Source organism: Nothobranchius furzeri, chromosome 6 (assembly GCF_043380555.1).
Source record: "Nothobranchius furzeri strain GRZ-AD chromosome 6, NfurGRZ-RIMD1, whole genome shotgun sequence".
Taxonomy (NCBI): Eukaryota; Metazoa; Chordata; class Actinopteri; order Cyprinodontiformes; family Nothobranchiidae; genus Nothobranchius; species Nothobranchius furzeri.
This window is the reverse complement of record NC_091746.1, coordinates 47,685,011-47,697,057: the sequence shown is the minus strand read 5'-3', so window position 1 is coordinate 47,697,057 and position 12,047 is coordinate 47,685,011. Positions and strand designations below refer to the sequence as shown.

Below are 12,047 nucleotides of genomic sequence, written 5' to 3'. Positions count from 1 at the left end.
AATGATAAATATTATTTACATTAAGAGCAGTGCTGACCAGTGCAAACAACCAGAAAAGTTTCACCCAACTGCGCAACAAATATTTTTATCCCATTTATAAACAAATTTCAATAATTTCTTCAGATTTTTTTTTTCAGTTCAGACTTCAAACTCAAATTTTTCTCACTGTTTCTTTTATCAAAATAAAGTTTCATTGTTTTTGTTAATAAAGTTTATTGAAACCTAAAGTGAGGTACCAGCCACAAAACATCTGCTAAACATGTTACTGAAGCAGGGTATGCAAAGTACAGCTTAAATTTTAAGTAAAAAAAAAACTGATCATTAATTATTTCATATGCTTTTTATTTTATTTTTTAAAATGTCATTTATCTTTATTATTATTATTATTATTATTATTATTATTATGGGTTGTTGTTGCTGTGGTGGTGATTGTTGTTATTAATAATTTTATGGAATATATTTAACTTTCTCTAAGACCTTAAAAGGCCATGATAGTTCCACTTTGGCACGCACACGAATGTATGTGTGTTTGTGTGTGTGTGTGTGAGTGTGTGTGTGTGTGCACTTCTGTCTCTCTTTGAAGTTTCAAAGTCCTCCCACCTCTCTGCAACTCTACATTGTGCAGAACAGCTCCATTTATCCCACCTTAATCCCTCAATGTAAATGTGCATAAATCATGCAGAGCTGTTTCTAACGGTATAAAGATCGTCCTTCTGCTTTCCTTCATGTACAAATAGTTTTGGGGTTCTGGATTATTTACAGTTTTTTTTTTTTTTGCTTCGCCTTACCCAAAACAAAAAGATTCCAAGTGTGGTTTAAGAATAAAAGTTTCAAAAAGAAGCAAGAGTGTCAAAGTAGTAGTAGTCAAAACAGCAACATTTAAATAAAAAAGGAGGCAGCTGAGCCATGTTTTGTACATGAGGTGCTGATTGTGCAGGTGCTAGAGGTTCATTCAGGGACCATTTTCTATTCCTGTTGCATATTCTGACATTAATCCAGCCAGCATTTTGTCCGAGTCACAGAGCAGCATCTCAGAGTCCACAGAGCTTGTAGGCGAACCTCCTTTTATCGACAGCTTTGGGCCAGATTAAAGTGCCGGGGCTCATTGTTTACACAGCTCTCTGGTGCCATGGCTGAGCAGGCCCAAACAATGGGCCTCTGCTCCCCTTTGTCAGAATGAGAGGAAGAATGGAGACCTCTTGACATGGCAACCTGAAGCCTCAATGCCCCCACTTCACCTAACTGAGAGGGTCACATCGAGAAAGAGCGGAAAGTGGAGTAGAGGGGAAGTGAAAGACAAGTAAAGAGGAGAAAATGGAGAGATCCTAATAGAAAGAGGGGAATAAAGGCTTAATATGATAGGGATGGATGAAAGGTAATCAGGGAAATAGGTGATAAAGTCAAATAGATGAAGAAGTTTAGAATTTTTTTTGTTGCGTTTTAACCCGAACGTGGTCAGACCGGCTCATGCTGAACTCATCAAACAGAGAAACAAGTACAACCAAGTTTTAAACACCAATATAAAAAGGAAACAATGTCCTTGTCCCCCTTTGTTTCCATCCCTGTGATGCTATTTTGGATTAATATTAAATGTCCTGTTTCCATTACCTTGTAACAGATTCTCATTAGAAATGGAGAATGGGACTCATCCGTTTAAATTTTCTTGGCTGCAGGTCATTTTCTTGGCAACAACACAGTCATCGATGTCCTTCGTCGCCAAGGTTACGATGTGGAGCACACCCCTGCAGGACAGCCCATAAGAAGGTAATTTCACTGATGAAATGTCTTAAAACACACGCTCTAGATCAGAGCTATTCAGTTCCGGGCCTCGATTAGATTCAGGGGTTGAATCACCTGTGCAGCAACCCATCAGGCTCAGCAGAATCATGTTAATCACCCACTGACTGAAATCAGGTGTGTGGAAGCAGGGTTAAAACCAAAACGTGCTGGATGCCAACACTCGACGCCGGGAATTGAGTAGCCCTGCTCTAGATCCTTTAGTTGGACGTCAACACTGCCAGGCAAGGGTGACATTTGCTTTGATCCATTCACCTCAAGATCCTCGAAGATCTGATATTTTGGTGCATTTGTCAAACACTTTTCTGGATGTTAATGTTAAACAGCAAAAAATTCTATTTAAATCCAACAACTGAGATCCAAGATACCATCTGTTTTTTTCTAACAGATGCTGGTACAATGGACTATCTCTAAACCAGATCTCATGTTTACATTTTTCAGTTTCAGCAAACAAAATGTCTCGTGACGCCTTTCATTTTTACACATCTTGGACTGCTTCCATATTACAGATAGAACAGCTGATAAGTGGAGAGAAAATCCCAGATGGCCACCAATGAAGTAGTGCTGAAAAGACTAACTTAAGTATGGGCCATACCTCCCGCTGAGGAGCATGTAGGACAGCCGATGGACCATGAAACGCCGCGGGTGGCTATCTTGGTTGTGATCTGTGTTCTTGTTCCTGTTGGTGAGCGAAGGAAGGAGTGAATCACCTTTCACACACTAACCCATGGTTGGATATGGCATTGTGAGCTGGCATTTACTGTATATTTACACTTTTTAAGGGTTAACACAATCAGAGCTTGAAACTGAATCTTGCTGATCAACATTCAACATTTGGTTGGCATCTGTTTTTTTTTGTGACGTATAATTAACATCAGCTGGAACTGGTCTTGTCTCCTCCATTCAGGAACTTCCTCCTCTTTTGTTGAGGCTTTATCTGATTTTGCACCTTCATTCATTAAGCACCTAACACGCACGAAACATGCCACCGAGGTGCTGTACAGAGAGAAAATAAAACAGATAAACCAACATAAACAGTTAAAAGTCAAAACTACAAAATAAGAGCACATAAAATATCAGCAGCAGCTAACCCATGGGTTGCCAGGCTGATGTAAATGTTAGAAAAAGAGAACTTCCTTCCTGGAAGGGTGTGTCTGTTTTTAAGCTTCTCCAGCAGGTTCCAGGAAAAGGGAGAATACATGACAGAAATGTTAAATTTTAAAGTCATTTTGTTGTATCGATGTGTCTTTAAAGTACATTCTAGTCAAAGAATCAGAAGCAACATTTCACAAACTACTGATCAAACCTATTACAGTTTTTCTCAATTGTTTTCACCCATTTTCTGAAAGCATGCCTCATATTCTCAGAACTCTACACACAAATCCAAAAAAACACACACAATGGACAAAACCTGCAAAATGAAACTTCACAGTCAAAACAATGTTATTTCTCCTCACAATGTGATTTTGTTGTCAAATGACACACAAACCATCATATGAATAGATATTTATAAGAACCAGCAGAACACTTATGTGCTCAATGTAAAACACTATGATGAATGGAAAGCACTTCTCCATTCATCATAATGACTAAAGCCTTTTTGGTTCAGTGTTACACCTACTACAGACAGTATATACATACATGTGTTGTAAAATATTTCAGAATATTGTTTTTACACTGAACACACAAATACATGGTTAAAATTATTTTATTTTTCCCACAAAACATTGTACACAATGTATATCCCATTCCCAACCAACACAAAGTTGCACACACAAACAACATACAACAGAAGAATTTACTGTATACAGTTACAGTAAAAAAGAAAACTATGCTGCATCCTCTCTTCTGTTGCGGTCTGGCCACAGCACCTCATCCACATCACATACATTGTTGTCCCTGGCCAAGCAGCGGGGGAAATATCTCCTAGCATGGCGATTCCAGCCATGAAAAGAATCAGCTGCTATATCTCCACATGCATCCTCCATAGCTTGGAGAAGAGGTATACGGGTTTGTGGCTGTCGGTCATACACCTTCCATCTCCAGGCAGAAAAAAATTCCTCAGTGGGATTGAGGAATGGAGAATATGGAGGGAGATAAACAACTAAAAAGCGTGGGTGGCCAGTGAACCAGTTACAAACCACAGCAGCCCGGTAGAAACTTACGTTGTCCTGAATGACAACGTACCTGGGCTGTTCTGGACCATCTACCTGGTCTGGTGGAATGAGTGTGTTGTGTAGGGTGTCCAGGAATGTGATTAGATGAGCGGAGTTGTAGGGGCCAAGTGTAGCATGGTGATGGATGATGCCATGGTAGCTAAGCGCTGCACACATTGTGATGTTCCCTTACTCTCACTCCTCAGGCTCTGTCTCTGTTTCTAATGTTGACATCCATTGCTCCAAAACAGAAGAGCTCACATGTTGCCCTTTTATGCTAAAGCTCTGATTGCTGATTGTAAAACTGTGTGACGGGTGTTTGCCCTTGTGATGAGTCAGTGTGCATGTTTGAATAGCAGTGTGTTCCTTGTGAAAGCAAGATATTTTCTGAATGAACATTGTGCCCACAGCAGAGAATTGTGTGTAGTGTTTTGAAAAAAGTGTGTTTTAGATTTGCAATTTGAGTTCAAAGCAGGAATTGTGCTTGTAGTTTAGCAGAATTGGTTAAGGAGGTTGGTGAATTGGTTACATGTTGTGGTCATTGTGTCTCAAGTACCAGAAAATGTGTGTAAACAATTGAGAAAAACTGTAAGAGATGTTATGGTTACATGAACCAACCATTTTCAGGACTTTTTAATCCCTAAAATAGTGTTTATTAAAGGGCCTTGAAATTTAGACAACAAAAAAAGAAGATCTTGAGATTTGCTATTATGGTCTATATCAGTGGTACTCACTCCTGGTCCTGGAGAGCCGGTATCCAGCATGTTTTCCTTGTTTCTCTACTTCAACACACCCAATTCGGTGGTTGTCACCTGTGCAGCAGCTCTTCAGGCTCTTCAGAAGCCTGTTAAGCCGGGCGTACACTGTGTGACTTTTTCACTCGTAGCACTCAGCTTCAGCTCAAACTGTACGACTTCATCGCAGGGCAGATCTCACGAGCCAGGCGCTCACACTGCACGACCCAGTTCTCGGATGCGACCTGACTGCTCACACTGTACGTCTGGTAGCAACACGTCGGACCTAAAAATATGTTAAAAATAGCAGTTTTTACACAACACGTCAGACATTTTGGTCTTGTTTTGCCTGTTGTCCTTCAGGAGCGCTGCAGGAGGACACAGGGATTTATGGGGGTTGGATGAGGAAAACGAAATAAAGAAAGTAAATCTGTGTTTTGTGATCAGTTTAATTTGACACGAACACGACAAACACGCTTTCTTGACAATCTTTGTGAGTAAAAAAACGTGTAGAAATTAAAACGATTATTAGGGAAATAGCGGGCGAGTGGTGTTGATGCAGGATTGCGCATGCGCCGTGAGCGGTTCTGATACATTTTGGGTCACAGCTGCTCGCAGCGCCGCTTCAACAGTGCGATACCCTCACGAGGGATGAGCGAAATTTTAAACACGCCAGAAGTCCGTGCGACCTCACGACTGCTGATCGGCAGCTGGTCACGTGGTGTTAATCGCCTCTCGTAACCCCCTGTACACTACACGACCGCTCAGCGCAAAACTCGCCCTGATGTCGTGGATTCTCGCACGACTGGAAAATCGGCTCAAAAGAAGTAAAAAAAGTCACACAGTGTACGCCCGGCTTTAGTCACCTGCTGATTGAAATCAGGTGTGTTGAAGCAGAGCTAGAACAAAAACATGCTGGATACCGGCCCTCCAGGACCAGGAGTGAGTATCACTGATCTATATATTTTTTAAGAATTGCTACATTTAATATCAGTACCTTTTCACAATAAAGCCACTTCCACATCTGGCCCGGCTCAGTCTGGTCCCGGCTGGGTGGTGTCAGTCCGGGTCCTGCACCGATATAGTTTGTTCACACACACTTCTTGGGAATGCGGAAATCTTCGAGCTTGTGGGCGGGGCAAAAGTTAAAGAATGGCGGACATGAGTAGTGTTGCTTGTGGAGACTGATATTGCTTCCAAACCGCTGTGTCTGTACTTGCATGCGCACACACGCGTGTTTGTGTGTGTGTGCGTGTGTGTGTGCGTGTGTGTGTGTGTGGGCACAGCACATCTCAGTCAGAGAGACGGCTTAAGTCAGAGGAGATGTTTACTCTTCAGTATTCAGAATGATAATGAATTGCACATGCTAATTTTGACTCACCAATCGGAGGCTTTTCCTTATGGTAGATGTGAATTTGAACCGGGCAATCAGTCAGCAGTTGGTGTGTTGGGTCAGTTCATCCCGAAGCAGCCCGCCTGGGAATGAGGGTTGAAAAACATGGAAAAAACCAGGCTACCCAGATGTGAACCATACGTGGGCGGGACCAGGCCGGACCAGAAACTAGATCTGTTCCTCTATATATTTAGTATAGATTTGCTATCTGAAGCATTCCAGATTGAGTTATTACCATCATTATAAATATGCACAACTACCAAATCGAACCTTATTGTCAAGTGTAGAAATTTGGCCTCATTCGAGTTTTCAAACCACAACTCTCAACCATTCATTTAGAACTAAAGACGGATTTCTGATGAGAGGTGAAGCGATATCATGAACAAGTAAACCACCTTTAGTTCCCTTTTCCAGTAGAGTATTCCATTAGATGGTCGACATGCACTATTTTACGAAGGATATGAACATTTTATGGATTTGGATATCAGTTTGGCAAGCTGCCTCACCTCACCAACAATTGTATAAATAACAATATGAACAATGGTGCACCATTCATGTTCATTTGACAACATGTAATAAACACATTTAGACTTGTTACATGAACTTCCCCCCTGGAAGCAGTTCCACTTTTATTTCTCGTTTGGAATCATCTCCTTTCATGTGTCCTCCAGGAGATTATCTTCCAGACCTGCTTCTCCAGTGTTGGAGGACCACCACGATGAATCCCCTCTCCTGGAGCCTTTCCTCCATGAGCTCCCACACAAGGCTGAGGATGAGGGGCATCGCCAGGAGGAGGATCTTTTACCACACATGCTCCTTCCACCAGATAGCTTGGATCTGCTGGAGAAAGCTCAAAGGAAAATGCTGAAAAAAAAGAGGCGAAATAAGCAGAAGAAACAACGGAACCGACACTTTAATGACCTCTGGGTGCGCATAGAGGAGAGGTAAGAAAACGAGATGCGAGATCTTGCCGAAATTCATAAATAACATTGAAGAACATGATAAAGACAAAGGAGGGGTAACTTGAAATGCTTATCATTTGCTTGGCTCTGGATTAAAACTGACACTTCCTGGTGGGTCGCCTGAGGCTCAAACAGTCACCATATCAAATCACCAAACTCCTCTTGCAGTTGTAACACACACACTTTTCCATTTTGCATTGCAGTATGAGTCCAGACTAGCTCCTAGCTGTTCTAACTGATGGGTTTGAAAATAGCAACCTGATAAATCCCACTAAGAATCCAGCTTTGCTCTTACAATAGCTCGAGGCAGGAGCCAGGTGAATAACAAAACAAGCTCACCTTTTAGACAAAAGGAAGGCCAGTGCCTTGATATAAATGTCTCTCTGTATTTTGTAACAGCGAGATTTTGTTTTCTTGGTAACTGCCCACCTTTAGAGGAAGAAGAGTTGTCAGGATGACTAAAGGACTTTGTTCTTCCATCTTCTACAGTCTATTTTCACTTATGAAAATCATTTTGCTTGATCAGGATGTCTCAGCATTTAATGGGCTGTCTCAAGGACAATAAATAGCTCACATTCATTCCCACCTATGGGCAATTCAGGGCTTCCAGTTTCATTTGTGGTACATGAAGTGGAATTGTAGATTAGAACAACCTGAGGAGGAGCAAAAGAGAGGAGCATGTAAAAGTCACACTGAAAGAACATGTGGGAGAAAGACTTATTATGGGTCATTTTCTCATTGAGTTTTGAAGGAAATCATTTAATTCTTCAATTTACCATCATTTATCACAGGATGGAAGCCTAGGATGTAAATGACCTAATCTTGTATAGGGCCTTCTTCAGTGAGAGGACTCCAAATTGCTTTACAGCCCAAAAGAACTGAGGTACCTCAAAGTCCTTCCAAGTCAGAGGAAGCGTATAAGACCTTCAGCAAACTGTGGGTCTTTCGGCTCCTATTATCTGACAGCAGATTTTATTCATATAAGACCTTTAGCCTCTGAGTGAACATGCAAGTTTTTTTTATGAAATGTGCATAATTTCTAATTAGTGATGGAAATGAAAATCCACCCAAGTAATTTGTTCCTAAAGAGAACAGAGGAGGTTTGTGATCGTTTGTGTACATTATGTCTGCAGAAATGTTTTCTGTCTTTCTGCAAGGCGCTGTTTTAAACAGAAAGGAAACAGACTGTTTGGGTGATCATGCTACGGAGTGCACTGGCTGGATGTCTTTGTGTGTTTTAATGTCTGGAAGGGCGGCCAAGTCCAGAGAAGCCAAAGCAGTGCCATGATTCTGGGTTATACTTAATGCATGGCCACACAGGTGCTTTAGTTTACATAGAGTCACTTCATAAGAGTTGTCTTTCTGCTTCAGTCACGTGGTTTAGCACAATTTTCTTTTTAAATGTCAGTTATGTCCAAAGTAGTGTGGTGTGTGGCCGTCAGCCAGTAACCCTTGGAAAAGATCCATGACGTCACTGTGAATTAAATTTAGAAAGTGAGAAAATTAAAAGTCTGGTTAAAGACTGTTTTAAATATTCAACTGTTGTTTCTGGATCAGTGTGGTCCTATAGCATTTCTGTAACACCAAATATATAATCAGAGAAAATTGGCAGGCACACAATGTACTACACACTAGACTTTTTGGTAACCCTAACCCATCATATTAATACAACATTTTTTAGATCATTTTATTTTTACATTCTCAGGTACATTTAAATGTATCCACTTTATTCACATTTAATTACATGATAAAGTCCTTCCTTATTATATGTGGCAAGGAGGGCCCGGGCAAATATTTAGGCTGTCTTGATCAATAGTCCTGGAATTTTTTTTCCCACTTTATTTAAGACATGTCCATCTCTGCTTTAAATAATTTAGACTATTTTGTCCTCCGTCTTCCTCATTTTTAATGTTGCTATGATCAAATGCAAGGACTGGACAGGAAATGAGTCAAAACTCAAGCTAAGTCTAAAAAGCTTGAGCTTCTACAAAGCACAAAGAAATAAAGGGTGGATTAAAACTTTTGCTCAGTACTTTCTCTATAGCATGTGTTGTTTCTTCTAATGAATTTTGTTACAAAGTTGTAATTTTCACACTTTTTCCTCATTTCCTCTTTTAGCTCTATGGTGCAATCTCCGCCTCCCCCGCTGGTTCGCATCATCAACGGTTACATCACAGTGCAGCCTCCAAATAAAGTCCACAACCATCATCCCACCACGTCTGCGGCACACATCTCTTCCTCACCAGTTTTACTCATCTTCCTCCCCACATTGTTAAACGTGATCCCACACATCAGGACTGCAGTCCTCTAGCAGGAAATAGTTTGGGACAAGTCAGTCTTTTAACTTTAAACTCAGACAGATGATAGTTTTACATCATTCTGTGAAACCTGAAGAGGGGCTTCAAAACTTGTGGAGACATTCTGTTGGATTGTTTATTTCAGGAATGTTTGTTTGAATAAAGTTTGTTGTTGGAAGTGAAAGTGAACGGAGGCCTTGATGAGCAATAATAAACCAACATATCTTGTTGGAACACGTAGGTTTGAGTTTGATGAACACACAAAATAATAGGAGAAATAAGGAAAGGAAAAAAAGACATGTTTTGTTCTGTTGTTGGGCTATTTTTACCATTTTGAAGTGTGTTTTTGTGTAAAAATCTAAAATGTAATCTCATCTAACACTTCCTGAAATTCCTCTGCTCATAGAAATCAAGCTAATGGCTAGTTCAGTTGCATCTGTAGTAAAATGTAAAACTTCTGTGTAATCAGGTCGCGTGGCTGCATGGAAGCTTTTGACACTGAAGCTAAAATTTCCAAAATCTTCCTAAAAACACACTTCAAAATGTTCTTTTTCCAGTGAAAGCAAACATAAGTTTTACTAAAACCAATGTTGATAAAAAAAAATTTTAAAACAACAACTTGAATCAGATTGTGTGTGTGTGCGTGCGTGCGTGCGTGTGTGTGATTGTCTCTCAGTCCTTACATCCTTTTATTCCAAACAGGAACGTATTTCAAAACGTAATTTATTATTTCATTTATAAACAACGTTTTTATGCTGCATTGGGAAAATTGGGGAAATTGTAAATACTGTTAAAAATGTTATAGATGTATTTTAGAATTGTAAAATGTATAATTATCAAATGCATTGTTGTTTATATAAATATATAAATAGACACGCAGCATATTTTTGGAAGAAAGAGGAATTAACCACCGTAGTCCGAGTCGGGTGTTTAACTGTAATTAAAGTTCTGATTGGAACATTTGATTGTATTTAACTCTTTTTTTTTAATCAGTGTTATCATCTCGTGTTTTATTTCTGAATTTTATTTTTCATTATTATTGTGTATTTTTCACTACAAGGTTGCTTGTTTAAATTATTTAACTATCTTAGTTTTCTGTAAACCACATGGATCATTTAGTGGTTTTTTATAAATGCCATTTTTGTATTACAATATTCAAATGTGTATTTTTAAAAATATTTTGGTAATAGCCAAAAAGATGGTTTTAAATACAGAAAGATTTTTAAGGTAGTCAGTGTACAGCTTAGTATTTTAGGTCATTTATTTTTCATTTATGGCATGAATGATGAATGTAGCATTGATAATAAAATATTTATAAAGGTTCATATTTTTATTTATGTTTTTAGTTTTTTTAGGTTTTGCAGTCAACTTCTTCCCTTTTTATTTAGGAAGGTACACATTGGAATTTTTTGCTATGATGAGGAGTTTTTGGCTCTCTTGCTGTTATATCCTCTGTTTAGAGAATAGCTGAGACAAGACTTAAGACCAAAATGTGTTGTTGTCATCTTAAATCAGCTCCAGTTACAATTTTACATCATATTTATGGAACACAGATTTAAAAACGACACCTTTATAAATTCCACAAACCAGTTTTTTATTTTACAAATAATTCTATAGCTTAACCTGTAGTGGGAAATATTTTTAATGCAGGCAACCATATGAATCTCTCCCTGTATAAAGTCCCATTTCTGCCACTGATAAAAAAAAAGAAAATCTTGTATCTCATAAATGTTAAATACTTGTTTTATTTATTTATTTTATCAGAGTGGTAAAAAATGGGCTTCCATACGTTTTTATAGGAATGGTTTGTTAAAGCTGCTGTAGAGAGCCTAAGTCTTCTTTTCTGGTCGGCTCATGGGTCTCTGGAAGAACGGATAAATCAATGCAAGCGAATAAGGCTAAAAGAGCTATTTTCTAATCTGCTTTACCTTACGCCCTGGATTGCACATGTGTTGTACTTTGAATTTAATTAAAAGTAATGATTCAAATGAAGTTATATGTTACAAATTATATACTGACGGCATCAAATAAGAATCTTGTGTCTGTCCTAGTCTTGTTATATCTCAGTGCTGCTTTTGAGACAGTCGATCACATTATTGTTCCTTTAGAAAGGCTTTGACCACATTGTAGGGATCAAAGGAACTACACTATGCTGGTTTAAATCCTACCTGTCTGACAGATTTAATTTTGTTAATGTACATGGCAAATCTTTATACTCTAGGGTTACTTGTGGAGTACCACAGAGTTCAGTGCTTGGGCCAATTCCTTTTACCATATGCTTCCAATTGGTAAAATCATTAAGCTTGCCGCATACAAGAGCAATCTGCTGAGCAAACGGCCTCGAATGACCGTTTGCTCAGCATATTGCTCGCTGTGTGTGCCTGATTTTCACAGAGTTTTCCGCCTCATGAGACGCTGAGCCGAAAATCTGACCAGTCAAATATTTTCCGCCTCACGGGGGGTAGAAACTCACCGTATGCGCACTATGTGAGCTGCTGGCTGAGCTGGGCTATTCTAGTGGCCAATCAAAGCGAGTTCTCTGATCACATGATTCCAAGATGGCAGCCCCCTGTCTGCATGTCGTGTGTGGCAGGCTTTAGACAGCATGGGATAAACTTCCACTGTTTTGCTGATGATACTCAGTTATATTTATTCATAAACCCTGATAAACCTAAGTAGATTACAGTCTTGTATTGAAGACATAAAAA

The 12,047-nt window shown here is 39.4% G+C and overlaps 1 protein-coding gene across 1 annotated transcript in view; it reads left to right on the top strand.

Moving 5' to 3' along the window:
* The window catches only part of trabd2a (TraB domain containing 2A), a 114,197-nt gene extending 104,701 nt beyond the window's left edge, over positions 1 to 9,496 (top strand). The window contains exons 5-7 of the mRNA XM_015977009.3: positions 1,674 to 1,764; positions 6,752 to 7,024; positions 9,161 to 9,496. Of these exons, the coding sequence (XP_015832495.1) occupies positions 1,674 to 1,764; positions 6,752 to 7,024; positions 9,161 to 9,353 (557 nt within the window). The 3' untranslated portion in view covers positions 9,354 to 9,496. The remainder of the gene's footprint in view (positions 1 to 1,673; positions 1,765 to 6,751; positions 7,025 to 9,160) is intronic.
* Positions 9,497 to 12,047: the final 2,551 nt, after the last annotated feature.